The 19,100-nt window shown below is 46.7% G+C and overlaps 1 protein-coding gene across 3 annotated transcripts in view; it reads right to left on the reverse strand.

Moving 5' to 3' along the window:
• The window catches only part of crybg1a (crystallin beta-gamma domain containing 1a), a 67,751-nt gene that overhangs the window by 40,334 nt on the left and 8,317 nt on the right, over positions 1–19,100 (reverse strand). For all 3 annotated transcript variants that reach the window (XM_064300946.1, XM_064300956.1, XM_064300937.1), the window contains exon 2: positions 746–881. In XM_064300946.1, coding sequence (XP_064157016.1) covers positions 746–881 — 136 coding nt within the window. The remainder of the gene's footprint in view (positions 1–745; positions 882–19,100) is intronic.

The following is a 19,100-nucleotide window of genomic DNA, read 5'->3' on the forward strand; positions in this document are numbered from 1 at the left end:
ACACAGTAACTTACACACTGGCCTACACAGTAACTTACACACTGGCCTACACAGTAAATTACACACTGGCCTACACAGTAACTTACACACACTGGCGTACACAGTAAATTACACGCTGGCCTACATAGTAACTTACACACACTGGCGTACACAGTAAATTACACACACTGGCGTACACAGTAACTTACACACTGGCCTACACAGTAGCTTACACACTGGCCTACACAGTAACGTACACACTCTGGCGTACACAGTAACTTACACACTGGCCTACACAGTAACGTACACACTCTGGCGTACACAGTAACTTACACACTGGCCTACACAGTAACTTACACACACTGGCGTACACAGTAACTTACACACTGGCCTACACAGTAGCTTACACACTGGCCTACACAGTAACGTACACACTCTGGCGTACACAGTAACTTACACACTGGCCTACACAGTAACTTACACACACTGGCGTACACAGTAACTTACACACTGGCCTACACAGTAGCTTACACACTGGCCTACACAGTAGCTTACACACACTGGCCTACACAGTAGCTTACACACTGGCCTACACAGTAACGTACACACTCTGGCGTACACAGTAACGTACACACTCTGGCGTACACAGTAACTTACACACTGGCCACAGGCCAGGAGCGGGTTCAGGCGGCAGGGTGGCGGTTATCAGCGGGGTGGGGAGGTGGCGAGAGCGGGGGCTGGCGACGAGGTGAGGACAGTGGCCTACCTTCCTGGACCGGGGCGAGGTGGCGCTGCGGTGGGACATGTCCAGGCTGTACATGGAGGCCGAGTCCACGTCCACAGGAGAGAGGCGCTCGCTCTGCACGCTGAACTCCGTCAGCACGCTCACCTGGTCGAAGCTCCTGCAGGCACACAGCGCAGGGTGGAGGTTAGCCCTGTGTTTCAGGGTGGGGTGGGGGGGGGAGCATGCCCCCCCCCCCTTCCGCTGGGTTTACAATTCAGTTCCATTTCAGGTCAGCCAGCTCAGGAAATGAGAGGAAATTAAATGGATCCCACAGAATATTTCCATGAGCTGACTGAACTGAAGGGGTAGCAACAACACACCCCTCCCTGCTCCCTATCCCCTCCCCCAAAATCCCTGCAGCCGTCCACAGTGCCTCAGTCACCTGCAACCTCCTTGTCTTCACCACTGAAGAGGAACACGGAACGCGGAACATGGAACATGGAACATGGAACGCAGAACACAGGAAGCGCACAGCTGGCCAGAGAGAGGCTTCGGTCTGTTCCACTGTGCTGACACCCAGACACAGCAAGTTCTACCTCCCCTCCCCTCTCTCTCTCTCTCTCTCAATATCTATCTCGCTCTCTCTCCATATTCCCAGAGAACTGATCCTTCCAGTCCTCGTCCCAGAAAGACACTGCCAGTGTGACCAGAGGCTCTGGGACAGCACCGGAATGCACCGCGTTGATTGGTGCAAAGTTCAGCCCCCCCCCCCCACCCCCCTACCCGTCACCAACTGCCCTGATTCTCACACTGAAGTGAGGAGATAAAGCAACACCCCTCGTGCCCCATGGTCACTGGCTGCACTTCCACTGCCCAACCAGCAGGGGGAGCAGTGCAAACTTGTGCAGAGCATGCCTTCCAAATATGTTTTTTTGTGGTAAAAGTATTTGATGCATTTTGCAAACACAGCAACATATTTCACAATAACACTGCCCCCCCCGCCCCTCGCCCCCAACCCTTCTCCTACTCTACCTCCACCCTCAACCCCTCCTACCCGCCACCCCCACCCCCTCCCACCCCCACAGGGGAGACAAAAACACAAAAAACAGAAATAAAAATGTAAACGCAGGTAGCAATAAGACAAATTGAAACGTAATTAAAGGAGAGAGGAAACGGGGAACCCACAGTACCCCTGTGACTCAACGTGCCCGACCATGCCCAACCGCGCCCAACCGCCCGCCCGCGCGTAAGAGCCCTGGCCTCTGGAGAGCCCTGGCGTCTGGCGGGCGTCGGAGAGGAGCCCCAGAAGGACGCTCTCGCGTTCTCCAGCGTCGGGCGTGGCGCAGCGCCTCTCGTCCAAACGGGCAGGAGGAAGAGGCGTGGCAGCTTCCTCTCCGGGAACCGAATCAAGGCAGAGGGCAGGGCACGCAGCCACGGGACGCTTTTAACCCCCTCCTACCCCCAAAATCACCTCGGTTTGGGAGGGAAAGAAAAAAAACGCAATCCGTAACGAGAGATGTTCAGATCAAAAGAGGTTTATTTTTGCATGGCCACTTTTGACAGAAACACTGTCACACACCAGGCTAGAAACCATGGCCTGCACCCTCAAAAAGCAAGCGAAGGAGGGTTAACAAAAAAAAAAAAACCCCAGTGTAGAGAAAAACCCTCGAAGGGTGGAGAGAAAAAACTCCCTGATGGGGAGAAATCTTGGGAGGAATCGGGCGATAAAGGGGCAGCCCATCCTTTTCTGACCAGCCCAGTGTAATTAAAGGGTACCACAGACGATAACAAATGCAAAACGAGGCCCACAGAACTGTTGCTTGCGGGTTTTTTTTGGCGGACGTTCATAGCTCCAAAGCCTCGCACTCTGAGGACCTATCTCAGATGTCCACACTTCAGTCCCAATACCTCACAGCACACAGCAGTGAAAATGGCATTTTAAGAGCCAAAAGAGGCGAAATTGCAGCATTACTCGATTAATTCGACTCTGTCTCTACTACCTCCTCCTCCTGACCCCCCCTCTAGGCGACAGTTTGTCCAAAAAAAATCTCATGTATCAGGATTTTGGAAACTGGTGAAAGTGTTACTGTAGAAGGGCTGTTACGTGCTGCAAACACAGTGACCCCCCCCCCCACCCCCCCACCTCGTCTTGTCCTCCAGAGGCCTCTTCCCCCAACAGGACAACTCTCTGGGGGGTTGGAGGTCACATGACCCACATTAGGTTAAAGAAAGGTGCGAGCCCCCACCTAGGTGTGGGAAACTCCAGGGCCTTGAAACAGAACCAGGGAGCGTTTGACCCCCGAGTCTTCTGGCTCTAGTTAAAGAGAAGAATCGTTTGTTTTAAAATGTCCAGTTGGGCGTCGGCCGAGAGGGACTTACCAGCCGTCAACACGGAACGTCGGCGCAGGACACAATGGAGAGAAATGCCACGCTGAAAATAGTTTTGGGCTGGTTTCCATATTTTTTTCACCTGTTAGGCTCCGACATGTTTCATAATAACATAACCGTCGCTGTGCGTGTCAACAGGATAACAACTAGAAATCAATAGTAACAAATATGTAGACAGAGATTGAGATCCAGCTCAAGTGAAGACAATGGAGCTATGTTGTGTGGCCTAGACTCCTTATTAAAAATGATTACACTGTAAACTCACACCATTACACGAATAACCATTAATTAGAAAATACTACATAGTGCACATTTGTGTGGAGCATGCCTTCCAAAGCATTTTTGTTCTGGGACAAGTATTTAATGCATTTTGCAAATACAGCACATATTTCACAAAAACACCCCGTCCCCAACCCTTCCCCTACTGTATCAGACCTCAACCCCCCCCCACCCTACAGGGCATATTAAGAAACAAAACCATAAATAAAAATGATTTAAAAGCAAGAAATATTATTATTCTTGTTATAATACTAATAATACAAATAATAACAATAATAACATTAGAAATGACTATATAATCAATGGAAGTGCTCGTTTTTTCATAGGAATATCTAAACTGAGAACAGTGCTACAGAGCCGAAATGCTAACATGAATGTGTGCCCAGGTCTTGCTTGTAAAAGAGAGTATTGCAGTTATTATAGAAATAGAAATTATCCAGAATTTCTGGGGTTTAATACAAGAAAAAAAAAACTTTCTCTCTCTCTCTCTCTTTCTCTCCTCTCGCTGTGAACACGGGGGACACCGTGAACGACGCTAAATGTAACAGCGGGTGTGGCCGCGAGGTCGAACTTCCTGCCAGCGCGCTAATTACGCGCGCAGTTAGGGACGCGTGAAAAATCCCAGAGCTATTTTTCGGAAGGGGACGCGACATAGCAGTGACCACCAAAAAACCAACCTCCTCCACCCTGCCCAAAAGGCTACGATTTCAGCTGTATGTTGAAGCGCGCCTCCCAGTGGCCACATGCATTAATTACATTAAATCAGATCAGATAAAACTTCATTGTCAGTTTTACACAATTATTTTGCGTTTCAAATCAAAGTTGCTTCTTTCACACACATGTATTACACGGGTATTTAGATAATAGTATTTAATAACAGAACGTAAAAGAAGTAATTAACTGCAGTCTATATAGTGGCTAAATTACATAGTTACATGTATATTGCATTCGTTACATACCGTACCGCACACACCATCAAAACATTCCTGAAACAAATCCCACGTTAACAGAGGATGAACACGTCACCTGGACCAGTTCTCCAGACGTCACTGCACATAACACTCAGAGAAAGAGCACAAACACGAGCAGCGAACCATAAGACCGGTAATAATTTGTAATAGTCATGCATAAATCCCGTGTAATATGGAACTATGCACGGAACATAGGACAGTACAGTTTATTAATTCTCCATTTGTTTTCGATTCTGTTCTGCGCATTGTTCTTGTCGTAAGTCACTCTGATTAAGGCAAATAAATTGAAGTCTAAAGCTTTCTGAAATGAAAAGAAAGGACCAGCTCTCATCATGTATTTTCCTCAGGACAAAGATCTCAAACACCAAAAAAAAAGAAAGCCAATATATTTTGGTAATATTTATCTGTAATGCTAAAATGAAATAAATACACACTAAAATAAATATTCCATAAACACTGAAAATATATTGCGATATATATTTGTTCAATCAAAATATTATTATTCAGTTCTTGCCAATATATTGTCAGTTTGCTTATTTATACATTTCCATTGTTTATATTCAGATATTTTCCACTGATGCCAAAGTGGCAATTACTGGCATATTTTCAATATGTTTATATATTAATAAATTGATCCACATAAATTATTTTTTATTTGCAAATAAGTCCCTGTTATTTCTTGATATGACTGATGAGACATTTTTATGCTGAAAAAACTTCCTACTTTCCAGAGCAGTCTTCCACAGTCACATCTGACCTCTGTAAACAGAAAAATAGATTTGACGAAAAATAGGTTGCAGGACGTGCTGTACCTTCTTTGGACAGCAGGGGGAAATATTGAGCTTCTCTTTAAGCGCGATGTAGTGCATAACGTGACGCAGGATAAGTAGTTGTTTTCTGTTCTTCTACCCCCTATTTTTCCGTGACTCAGAAACTCCAAAGCCTTTGAAGCAGAGTGACCGCGGTGCCTGCTTTATTGACATGGGAGTCTGCCGACTGTGCGAACAGGAAAATGACTGTGGGCGGCGGCCTTCGAACCCTGGACCAGAGAGGGGCTCGGACTCTCCCCGATAAAAACCCAGTCCGTTCTGAGTGGAACACGGGCTGTGATCCAGGATCAGTTTCAAGAGAAAATCAAATTTTTATAATAATGTGGACATTACGGTTTCCACATCAAGCACTTTAGAGAGATTCGGCCTAATTTTTCCTGTTTTCAAGAAGCCTGAAGCCAGAGGTATGTTCGAATGTGGCCCTCAGGGCCAGTAATGCTGCTGGTTCTCATTCCTCCCCCCTAATCAGGACTGATTTAATCCAGGAGTGCCGGGTGAGTTAAATCTCTGGCCAATCAGTAGCATTAATTGATCAATTAACCAACAGATAGAAAAGAAAACCAGCAGCACCACTGGCCATTGAGAACCTGATTTCAGTCTTCCTGCTTTAACCCTTTGAGGTGCAAGATCACAAACACTCAGTAAAGAACATTCTAATCACACATTTGTGATCTTACACCTTATATGCAGTATATCAGCATTAGAATAGTCAGTTAAGAGCATTCTAATGCTGATGTAGCAATCACTGCTGGTGATTGAAAGGAATGGCGTTGCAGAACACTTACAATTATGAAGAAGAAAAAAAAAACATTTTAGAAAAACTTATTCCTCAAAGGGCTAAGTCCATAATATTTTTTTTTTCTTCTCAATTTGATAACTTGTCGGGGGGAAAAAACTGCAGGACCCCAGTGAGTTTATCGCTGTCCGTGACTCCAGAGAAGGAAACCAGAATCGGACGGTTTGTCCCGGTTCTGCTCATGCCGAATCTACAGCATGTCATCCAGGAGGGTGTCGCCCAGAGTCAACATTCACATAAAGAGCGGTTATCTGATACCCCAGAGTCACAGCAAAGGACAGGCATCACAAGGACACAGCAGAAGAACAAATCTGACACGTCCCAATATTTACTGCAGAAACACGGACAAACCTGTCTTCTCACCACCTGCACATGAAAGGGGTGGTTCACTTTCTGGAGTTCTTAAAACATACTGTTACCATTATACATACCACATTATACATGTTTTTGATTGGCCCATACAGTTTGTGTGCTATTTCAGATGCAGAAATTTACTATGACCTGCCAGAATTACAATAGCTGTTTTTGGGGCAATGGTAAATGGTAAATGGACTGCATTTATATATCGTTTTTATCCAAAGCGCTTTACAATTGATGCCTCTCATTCACCGGGAGCAATTAGGGGTTAGGTGTCTTGCTCAGGAACACTTCGACATGCCCAGGGTGGGGGATCGAACCGGCAACCCTCCGACTGCCAAACAACTAGGGGCATTGACAGTTTAGAGGTTTAAAGCAGGAAAATACACTTTAAGCAACTCCAGAGCAGATTGCAGTTTCTTGTTATTATGATTATCCATCCATCCATCCATCCATCCATCCATCCATCCATTATCTAACTCGCTTATCCAAGGCAGGGTCGTGGGGGGTGCTGGAGCCTATCCCAGCCTGCATTGGGCGGGAGGCAGGAATACGCCCTGGACAGGTCCCCAATCTATCACAGGTCATACACACCATTTATTATTATTATCATTATTATTATTACAATAATTATTATAAATACCATTATTATGATGACAATGAATGAATTAATTTAAAATAGACCTGCAGGACAGAATTTCCAGGTGAATGACTCACCGTCGTGTTTCATTGTTCTGTCACGAAGACAAAAGGTGCGCGAGCAAAGCAAAACAGCGTTTGAGGTGCCCACGGACATGCCCGCCCAAAAATAGAACGACACCCTTTCGGGGTTTGGGCCGCTGAAATGCAGTGCTTACAGACAACCTTGACCTTTGCCCTTTCACCCTGGCCCCTGAACCACCAGGGGCTCGTGGGTTTCGATACGGGAGCAGGACGCGACGTTACCTCTGGCGTGGTGGTTGAATACCTGCCACGCAGGTTAGGACAGATACCTTCATTCTGTCAGTTTGCCCCCGGGATTAAAAAAAAATAAAAAAAATCTCCATACAGGCGGCGGCTTGTAGGGAGGCTGTGTTTTTATTGGGCAACCGGGCGCCAAAGCAACCGACACCACAGCCAAAGAATTTAGACGGGACGGTTCGTTGTCATATTCTATCTCATGGGCAGGCATTTTTCCGGCATGGCCTCACCCGCAGCTAGCTCTGCGTTAATAATAAGAGCAGCAATAACAGCTCCTGCAGGTAACAGGGAACACACGCACACACGATGGGTCCTCACGGCGCACTCAAGCTCATTTCATTATTAAAACAGGGGGGAAGTGAAAGGCTGAGATAAGGGAAGCACCGGTTGCTGAACAGGTCAGGAAACTGCGCTGAATTTTAAACATCAGGAAAAAATATTTTCACAGCAGTATATTTTAGAAAATATACATATGCACTGATTGCAGTATCTGAAAGTGGCAATACTGACCATATATGAGCTAGTGTTTCAAAAACAGGTTTTATATGTATATGAACAGTGCAGACCGCACTGTATTTGGACAGCAACACAATTTTTGCAGTTCTCAGTCTGTACACCAGAACATTGAATTGGAAATGAAACAATAAATATGAGGTTAAAGCGCAGACTGTCAGCTTTAATTTAATGGTATAACATCCCTATCCAGTAATCCATGTAGGAATTACAGCCCATTTTATGCATAGTACACATAGTAAACATGTGTAAACGTGTGTGTGCATGAATGCGTACATGTGTGTATGTATGCTTGTGTGTGTGCACGTGTGTGTGTGTGTTTGTGTGTGTCCACGTGCGCATGCATGCTTGCACATGTGTGTATGTGTGTTTGTGTGTATGCATGCATACTTGCACATGTGTGTATGTGTGTGTGCACGTGTCTGCCCCCCTACTGCCCTAACAAGGCCACTGCCAGCAGGAATAGCAGCCAGTTCTCCCAGCAAGGTCCCCATCCGGCCCCAGCCGAGCCTCGGGCCAGCCCAGCGTTAGCCACGAGGCAGGAGAAAGCGCAGGCGCTGTGGGTATCGCCCGCACGTCCTTTACACACAACTCCGCCCCGTCGACGAAACGAATCCACCCGCATTCGCCCTGGCTGGCATTCTGAATCTGTGTCGTTTATTTGTTCCGCGTTGTTGGCTAATTTAAATACATTTCCTTAGCGGCGTGCGTTTGACGGGCTGCCGCTGCATCCAGACTGCTCCGTTGCCAGCGGTGCGCGGAAGTGCCGCGGGAGGACGACTAACTGGTTGTGGCGTCGCCCGGGGGAGGGAGGACTTAGTCACACGGTCTGCCTGTCTGTCTGTCTGTCTGTCTGTCATCATACGAGAAAACCGGGAGAACACCGGCGCCAATCCCCGCAGAAAGTATGACACCAGCAGCAATCTGGACGTGATATTCCAGGTCCCCGGGGAGCTGGGCTGGGAGATGCTGGTCTTCCATCAAAAAATCAATCAGCCAATTAATCAATCGACCAATCAATGAATCAATCAACCAATCAGTCAATCACTCAGCCAATCAATCAACCAACCATAGATGAATGAAAAAATGAATCAACTTCCTGGTCCCAGATGTGAAATTTGTTCTGCAACCACGGTGCAAAAACACACAAAGATGTTCAAAAAAAAAAGAGAAAGAAAAAAACGTGCGACTCGCGTAATGAAGAGGAAACGTGAAGAAAGAGGTGAGAAATTAATACGCCTCTCTGCACAACAGTGACGCCGCTGGCCAGTCTGGAAACTGCAGCCTGCTCCTGCCTCCTGTCCATAGCAATTCCCACGTCTCTGGTGTGTGCGCGTGCGTGTGTGTTAGCCTAAGGGGCTTAAAGGTCTTTCCCCTCTGGCTTTTATGAATTCGCAACAGGAGAGAACACAGTGAGTCAGCAAAATGAATCAGCATCAGATGCACTTATCAGATTAAACAATCAAATTTAAACAACAGCTTTTCAGTGACTGAACTGCCTATGTCAGATATGAGCATGGAATTTATGTACAGGTGGTTTGAGAAATCCTCATCGTCATCAGCAGCAAATGAATGTGAACGTAAGACACATTCCCAATTAGGGAGAAAAGCAAAAGAGGGAATAAAAATAAGAAAAAAATAAGACAAAAATCTGCCTGACAGGCATTGGCAAGCCCCCTCTTCAAAGGAGCTAAAAACGCCATGACAATGCCAACCGCTAACCGCTTACAGTATCAAAACACGTCAAGCACTTACCGCACACACAGCAAATATTACAGATAAACACGGAGCAATGCCAGAGAGCCGCGAAAGAACAAGCCAGCTCAAACCAGCTCAAACCAGCTGGTACTGGCATGGCTGTAACAGCCTCCAGTATGCCCCTTTTCCAGATTTTTCTCCTGGAGCAGAAATTGAATGCCCCATTAATCAAAAAGCATGAGGGAGGGTTGTACCAATGAAACCCTTCAACAGCCTCCCATTTTACACTTTCATACTAGGGATGTAAGACAGGGTCGCCAAACCCTACAGATGCTTCCAGGTTTAACTCTAGTCCAGGAGGGGGTGCTGTGTCTGCAGGTTTAACTCCTGTCCTGAAGGGGGCGCTGTGTCTGCAGGTTTAACTCCAGTCCTGAAGGGGGCGATGTGTCTGCAGGTTTAACTCCAGTCCTGGAGGGCCACAGGGCTTGCAGGTTTAACTCCAGTCCTGGAGGGCCACAGGGTTTGCAGGTTTAACTCCAGTCCTGGAGGGCCACAGGGTCTGCAGGTTTAACTCCAGTCCTGGAGGGCCACAGGGTCTGCAGGTTTAACTGCAGTCCTGGAGGGCCACAGGGTCTGCAGGTTTAACTCCAGTCCTGGAGGGCCACAGGGTCTGCAGGTTTAACTGCAGTCCTGGAGGGCCGCAGGGTCTGCAGGTTTAACTCCAGTAATCTGAAGAGAACATCTTAACTGGCAGAGCCCCAGTGCTCTCCTTCCCCACGCTGAGATCACAGAGCACTCAACAGCAGGAATGTAACCGAGGTAACAGGCTGAAACAGTAATACTGCAGCCTCCTCATAAATGTGTTGATTTTGGAACCTGAGCAGAACATCCGTCCTTCCGTGATACACCTTATCTCACACTCCCTCGTTCCCTCTCTCCCACTCTCTCTCTTTCCCTCTCCCTCTCTCCCACTCCCTCTCTCCTCTCACTCTCTCCCTCTCTCCCACTCCCTCTCTCTCTTCCCACTCCCTCTCTCCATCTTTCTCTCTCTCCCACTCCCTCTATCCCTCTCTCCCACTCCTCTCCCTCTTTCCCTCTCCCCCCTCACTCTCTCCATCTTCCTCTCTCCCCTCACTTTTTCCCCCTCCCCATCCATTATTTCTTCCTCCCTCTCTCTCTCTGTTCCTGTCTCCCTCTCTCAGATTAAATCTGATGGTATATTGGCAGGTCATTATACACTATTGCCTAAGCAAAGGTGGCAACCACAAAACAGCACCAGTAACAGGTAACACAATCACACAACCACATATCATAAATTAGATATACTACACCTCCTTGTCTTCCTATTTTAAGGCTGCATTTCTTCTGTGATTTTTTTTAAACAATAGTCAAAATCTTTTTTACAGTTGGCAGTTGAGAAGCAGGACCAACAGTAAATTGGGCTTATTTTGTGTGCATGATATATAAAGAGCTAAGCCATAGTTTGTTGTCTGGTTCTGACCGTTACATTTTTTTATTTAAACGTAATGCTCCTTTATTGGATGAGAATGAGAGCTGGATATGGGTCTAATTCTGTAACACATTGTTCGAGCATTCCTGTGTGATCCTGCATGCAGGATACTGCACAATATGGCCCGAAACTGCACCCCTGCCTCACTCCACACCCCAGTGTGAGGAATTTTGGCTCTTTTTCTGCCAAATTTCATTTGGTACTTGTTTTGCACGCGTTGATCTGATGATGTCATGCACCTTACCCCCCTACACCACTTACAGAAGCTCCCATCAGTGCAGCCACTGGACTGAACTGAATGGTCTCCTGTCAATTCAGCGAAGCCTGTCGTTTCTGTTGTTTACTCCTTAAGGTGCGTAGGGAGTCAGCTGAGTGACATTTTAGAAAAACTACTTTTAGCTCCCCTTCTTTCTCTCTCTTTCTCAAATTCAATTCAAATGTGCTTTATTTGCATGACAAGTAAATTTGTGTTGTGTATACATATGCAAGTATAGAGAGACATATACATACACACCCAGGTTCTCTCTCCCTCTCTCTCTCCACCCTCTCCCTCTCTCTCTCCCTTTCCCCATCCCTCTCACTCACTCACTCACTCTCTCTCTCCCTTTCTCTCTCTCTCCTCACTTGCTCTCTCCCCCTCTCTCACTCCCTTTCCCCATCCCTCTCTCTCTTCACCCTCTTCCTCTCTCTCTCTCCCTTTCCCATCCCTCTCACTCACTCTCTCTCTCTTTCTCTCTCTCTCCCCACTTGCTCTCTCCCCCCTCTCCCTCTCTCACTCCCTTCCTCTCTCTCTCTCCCCCTCTCCCTCTCTCACTCCCTTTCCCCATCCCTCTCTCTCTCTCCACCCTCTCTCTCTCTCTCTCTGTAATAATGTGCATCTCTGTGTCTCAGAGTGAAAATCCAAAACATTCCGACTTTGGAGCCACGCCCTGCCAGAGAACTGAGGAAACCCGAAAAACACTGTTACTCTTTCAGAGAGAAAGCCAAGCTTCTTTTATATCTCATAAATCACCTCAGTACCTACAGCATGAGCACAGGTGTTTCTGCTTGACCCCGGACATTTAAAAGTCACGTTACGTGTGCAGAGCTGTGAGTTAGCATGCAAGCACCTGCTGCTACAGAACGGTACGTTAGCCCCTGGGGCACGATTAGCTCCGCCAGCTGCAGAAGCCCTTGGTTTTTAGCACAGCAGGCTAACCGTGTCTCTAGCCCTTTATGGTGTGAGGTCACAAATGTGCGACTGGAATGTTCTTAACTGAACATTCTAATGCTGATGTCACAATCACTGCTGGTAACTGAAATCAACGGAGTTCCAGAACACTGAATTTTGAAAGAAAAAAAAACTACTCATCAGAAGGGTTAATGCAGTAGAGTGGCCAGTGAGGGTCAAAGTTCATAACACCCAGCAGAGCAGATTTGGCCCCCCACCTACCCACACCCCACCCCACCCCGCCCCCTTTGAGCAGCCCCGCCCCTCAGTGCCCGCTGCGTGCGTTCTCCTGTCTTCTGCTGCGTTTGTTGGCAGCGATCGCGGCTTCCCTCGAACAAAAGGAGCTCTGTGTGATCTGAGGAGAAGCACCGTGTGCACCGGAGGCAGGACCGCGCCAAAAACCCCCACAGGCCTGAATCTGCACACTTTACTCCATTTGCATAGAAGGCTGCAATTTTACCTGCAGCTGAAGCACTTAGAAACTTGCCATTGCTCCTGTGCAAAAAAACAAACAAACAAACAAACTGGAAAACATCTTGACCTGACCACCCTCCCTCATGTTTTAAAGAAGAATACATGCATGCATGTACACACAAACACACATACACTTGCACACAGGCACACACAAACACACATGCACACACACACACACACACACACATGCACACAAAGAGCTCTAAAGAGAAGAGGGCGTGGTTATGTTTGCACAAGAGACAGTTGTTTAAATTTTGTGTCTGAGGCTTTGAGGTTCAGAACCACACTGTGCTTTAATCAGGCCTGATACAAACCAAACCACTGCGACAAAATGCCCAAGGGCTTTACAGCACACACACACACACACACACACACAAACACACTCGCATGTGCACACACCTTCATGCACACACACACACACACACACACACACACTCTCGCACTTGCACACTCCTACATGCACACATACACACTCACATACACACACACACTTACACTCGCATGTGCACACACCTACATGCACACACATGGACACAGACACACACATGCACATACGCATATACACATGCACACAGACATTTTGCCGTCCTGCTGAACTGATGTGAGGTTGAAGCCTATAGACACATGAAAAGCTAGTTCCACCAAAACAACTGTAACAGTGCAGGTACCCATAACCCCCACAGATGTTGCGAGACCGTGCACATACTGTGCATGTACATTACAGAGGACACAAGCTGAGAAACATCCTATTCTGATGAACAGGACACAGAATACAAAAGAAAAACAGTGAAAAGGATCACGTGTATGTGGTCGAGGAGGTGAGGATCATAGGAAATGCGTTTGATTTCTGAATCCAGTGGTTTTAACCAGTGAACACCCTTGTTTAACATCTGGCATGTCATGGTTCTGTGTTTTCCTGTCTGTGTTTCCCTTGTTGGGCCGCCAGAGGGCGGCACTTCTGTTTTGTGTCCTGCTCCCCCCTGTTTAATTGTATGATTGTTTTCAATTGTCCAATCGTTGTTTTCTGGCTGTCTCGTTTTCCCTTCCCTTTCCGTGGCCTGATTGTTCGTGGTGCCCTCCTGTGTCTCGTCAGTGTCTGTCTATTTAAGTTCCCGTCTCCTGGACTCAGGTGCTGGATCCTTGTTGGTTGTGTTTGTCGCGTATACGCCTGATCTGGTTCCTGCCCCATGTGTTCCTGCCATGTTCTGCTTTCCACGTGTTTTTGGACTTTTGGTTTCCCTGCGTTTCTGAAGTTTCCTTTGTTCTGAAGAGTTGCCCTGCGAGGCTTTTTGTTCCCTTTTTGTCCTGTGTTAGTAAAGTCTTTTGTTCATCCCATTTTGGAGTTTGAGTTTTTTCCCCCTCCGCATTTGGGTCCTAACCCACGCACGCATCCTGACATGGCACTCTGAATACCGAACCCAAGTGCATCAACTGCTACTGTTAAAACTCCTCACTTATCCAACAGACATTAAGATTTTCACTCAGTGCTTCCAATTAAACATCACAGATCGCATCCAAACGCCAGATCTTGTCCAGCATCCTTCAGCCGTGCAGTGTTTCTCTAGCCACCGACTAGCAGTAAAGTAATAAAACTTTAAAGGGAGAAAATTCTAGGGCAGAGCTGCCCAAACCTCGTTCCGGAGATCTACCGGCCTGCGGGTTTTCCTTTCAGCCCTAATTTGGCAAACCTGACTCGACTAATCAGCAGCTCAGTGAGATCATTAACTGTTCAATGAGGTGCGCTTTGTTAGGGTTGGAATTAAAACCTACAGGAAGGTAGACGGACAGGAACAGGGTTGGGCAGCCCTGTTCTAAGGCATCACATACATTTGAGAGACCTCTGGTGTGACCCCAATTGCCCCAAAAGTATTCATTTGGTGTCAGTAGGGGGAGAAGAAAAAACAGGTAACATTCCTGTGGTCACACAGAGAGAGTTTGCCAGATCAAACTATGTCGCCTGCTTCTCAAAAGTGACAATCCAAAAACAATATGCCCGAGAAGAGTTTTTCACCTTTTCATAAGCAGGTAGGTCAAGTCAATATTGCATACAAGAGTTTTACTTTCATTTGCGTACTTTCATTGGTCAGACTCTTATCCAGACCAGTCTACAGTACAGGAGACAGTGAGAACATTCACCTGAATCGTATGAGCGGACTTGATCGGCAACGTACCCCGACCGGCCAGTGAGTACGCATCAAGCACATTAACCAAACTAAGCAAGAGCCGAAATAGCCCACACACTGACCCCAGGGGGACCCCAGGGATCTACTTAAGACCACTAACCTTTATTAGGACATCAGTGGACAAAATGGTTATGTTTGCATTTGGCAATAAAACCCTGAGGGGGGCGGGGGCGGGGGCGGGGGCGGGGGTTGGGTCAAATAGATTACAGATCTGGACAGAGACTGGGAAAATGTCATTTAAACTGTGAACATTCAAAGGTGCGCATTTGGACAATAACAATTTCAGGCAGGGCTATATTAAGAAGGGGTTCATTAGTGTCAGCAGCAATAAGAAAAAGACTTGGTAATATTAGGAGGTACTATTGATACGACACAATACAGGTGGTAATTAGAGCTCCGTGCTCAAGTTCTGGGAGCCACACCACATAATGAGTCTTAATATGAGGAGCACTGTTGGTCAATGTACTGTCTGCTCCTATTGGCTGTGACTCTGATCACTTCTGGTCAATGTACTGCCTGCTTCTATTGGCTGTGACTCTGATCACCGTTGGTCTATGTACTGATTGATCCTATTGGCTGTGACTCTGATCACCGTTGGTCTATGTACTGACTGATCCTATTGGCTGTGACTCTGATCACCGTTGGGCAATGTACTGCCTGCTCCGATTGGCTGTGACTCTGATCACTGTTGGTCCATGTATTGCTTGCTCCTATTGGCTGTGACTCTGATCACTGTTGGTCTATGTATGCCTGCTCCTATTGGCTGTGACTCTGATCACCGTTGGTCTATATACTGACTGATCCTATTGGCTATGACTCTGATCACTGTTGGGCAATGTACTGCCTGCTTCTATTGGCTGTGACTCTGATCACCGTTGGGCAATTTACTGCCTTCTTCGACTGGCTGTGACTAATCACTGTTGGTCTATGCATTGCTTGCTCCTATTGGCTGCAACTCTGATCACTGTTGGTCTATGTATTGCTTGCTCCTATTGGCTGTGACTCTGATCACTGTTGGTCTATGTATTGCTTGCTCCTATTGGCTGTGACTCTGATCACTGCTTGTCTATGTACTGCCTGCTCCTATTGGCTGTGAGACAGTGTGATGGCTCCACATCATCTCTACTCATTGCCTAGCCCGAATGCATAGAGTTTTGTGAGCCACTCCGGGTAACAGCATCTCTGAAATGCCCGAATGTAAGTGTAAATGTAGATGCTCATTAAACGTTACATTGCATTACTCTCACTACACGTACGCTGTTATCCAGGGTAACGTAAGTGTAGTGGAGAACATCAGTGTTACTCTCAGGACAAGAAAAATACTGAACCACCCAGGCACATATTTCCATTAATAATCAATTAGTGTGATCTTAATCTAACAAACAAGGATTTGTATTATAATTAAATAAAGCACCACCAGGCAGATAACCTATATTTACACAGATATATCTAACAAAATCCAAAGAAAAACAGAGGAAAAAGAAAGCCTATCTAAAGGAGGTCAGGGAAGAGATGGTGCAATCTAAAGAGGGGAGTCTTCAGTCTGTGTGGGAGGATGGGCAGGACAATAAGACAGAGACGGGTGCGAGGCATAAGGGTGTGGAGACTTAAGACAGACTTAAGACACATTCAGGCTTATTTTTCAGAAGGGACCATTTCAAGTGCAAAACGCACTTGATATTTAAAATGGGGGAAAATAAATAAATAATGGGTCCTTCACATTATACACCTCTCTGCTTCCTTTCTGTCAAGGTTGGAAGGATCACAGCAAAGCCGCCATCATGGCCCCACGTCATTCATCTTAACTGTGTATCTTAGTTATTTTGCTATATAATTTCAAAAATAGATTTTAAAACGAAAATCATTTTAAAGTAATTTAATGCCTAAGCAAGCCTCAGGGCAACATAAATTTCAGCCCGTGCAGAGCCTAACATTCCCCTGCATGGCTGAAATATGATAGCATCTCAGATATTTACATCATGCTACAGGAGCACTTTCTGCAGCATTTTTTCCTCCTTTGATCCTTTTGAAGATCAATCAGCTCAACTATCTATCTAGATAAACAACCAGGAAGGCGGGGGTGGGGGGGGGAGGGGTGGTTTATTAAGGTTTATAAAATATTTAATGGGATTGGTAAAGTTCATGAGAAAAAGTCATTTAAAGCTAGGGTTAACCAAAATGACCATGAATTTGCAATGATACACATCTCTGAGGGGACTGACAGTCCTGGCGTTACCCCAAGTCGAAGTCATTCACAACTCAGCATGAGTTCCTGGTTAAAATCCTTTTTTTTGTCTTTCCTTCAGCCAACCAGCAGGCAGTTTCTGACAACTTGACTCTCAGACAACATTAGAAGATATCCAAATATGCAATGTATTCTCCCAAACCTTATTTTTTGTTTTTAAAAAAAGAAAAAATTCCTGAAAAACAAGACACAAGAGGTAAAGTTTGATGCATCGCTATGCTAGCTAGACGTGTCTTAGTTTGACTCACTATATTATGTAATAGACACAACAACAGCAGCAACATACACTTTGCCAGGCAAATTATTATTATATTTTCTTTCACCTTTATTTCACCAGGCAAGTCGTTAAGAACAAATTCTTATTTACAATGGCCACCTTAAGCCTAACATTCCCCAACCGGTGCCAGATCTGCCGAAGCATCTTCCACGTGACATCATCTCGTGGTTGATCGGGCTCGAAACAACAAATGCGGCCTGACAATGGAAAAATTACCGGCAAAACTTTCCGCCACGGCAACTAGCTACACCCAGCAGCAGGGAAGTGCGGTGTGCAACCTAGCAACCACAGCCACGCGAGTTTGTTTACGTATGACATCGTTAGCCCATATTTGTGTACTGACGGAACAGCCACACCGTCCCGTAAACCGGACTCCGATCAGAGACAGGGTTGTGTCGGTTGTGTGTCATACACGGTTGGTAGAACACACACACCTCTAGTATGACGTGAAAAATAACAAGATTTAAGATCAGGTTTCCTCTGGCTTTAAGGTAAATTGAATCTACGTTCCAAGTGACGCAGCAATGCTACTGCACTCCAGGTCCAGCGATGTCTGAAGGTACTGGCTCCTGCCATGTACTACACCACCGGGTTCCACTAATTACTTTACCTCCTTGGTCCAGGAAGTGAGCTCATTAGTGAAATCTGGTGGTGTGGTACACGGCAGGAGCACATACCTACAGTCATCATGGCCCGCTGGACCTGGAGTTGAGCAGCCTTGTTCTACAGTTATGGTGCTATAATTACAGTTGTATATATATATATATATATATATATAATTTATATATATACATACATTAACAGGTGAGTATGGGTGGAAAGGAGAATAGAATGTAGAATGTTAGAATGTGGAGCGTTGGGAGTGCTCTCGGGCTGAACGCATTCATTGGAAGGCGCATTCTCGCCATTAAACGGCTGTGTGTGCGTGTTTTCGGCAGAACACGCCGGGCTGAACCGGGCGGGCTGCATTCAGAGCGGCGGGTTAAGGAATGCGGCCGGGCGGGCCGCGACACGGCCCGACCGCCAGCAGCGCTGACGCCGGCGTCTTTGTTAGCGCTACGTCCCGTACGCGTTTGCGCAACCACGGCGCTGCCACGCCCGCAGGGCTGAAACATTTGCATGTAAATTCGTCTCCCCACCCCCTTGCCCCCCCCCCACCCCCCCCACCCCACCATTATTGCAATGCCTTTACTCTCACCCCCCATAGCCACGATGAATTTACCCCCCCCCCCATTATAGCAATGCCTTTACCCTCACCCCCCATTATCACAATGCATTTACCCCCACCCCCTCATTACAGAAATGCATTTACCCCCACCCCCATTACCACGATGCATTTACCCCCACCCCCTCATTACAGCAATGCATGTACCCCCACTGCCCCTTTAAACAATGCACATACCCCCCCCCTCCATTACTACAATAAATGTACCCCCCTCCCCCTCCAATTACCATTACACACATAGTTATCCACTCAGCCCGATAAAAGCAGCTCTCACCTGCCTCGTATCCACCCCTGTTTATTTTTGGACTTAACCTCACAAAAAATGATAACTAAGCACTAAATGACGAGCGCTTTGTCCGAAAAGCCGTGGCTGTGTGACGGGCGAGGAGTGACGCCCGTCATCAGACGGCAATACGGAGGGCAAACAGCGGAGCAGCAGACTCCGCCGCTCTGCGGTTACGCTCTCCCGTTGGGCTCTCCC

Source organism: Anguilla rostrata, chromosome 1, assembly GCF_018555375.3.
Source record: "Anguilla rostrata isolate EN2019 chromosome 1, ASM1855537v3, whole genome shotgun sequence".
NCBI lineage: Eukaryota > Metazoa > Chordata > Actinopteri > Anguilliformes > Anguillidae > Anguilla > Anguilla rostrata.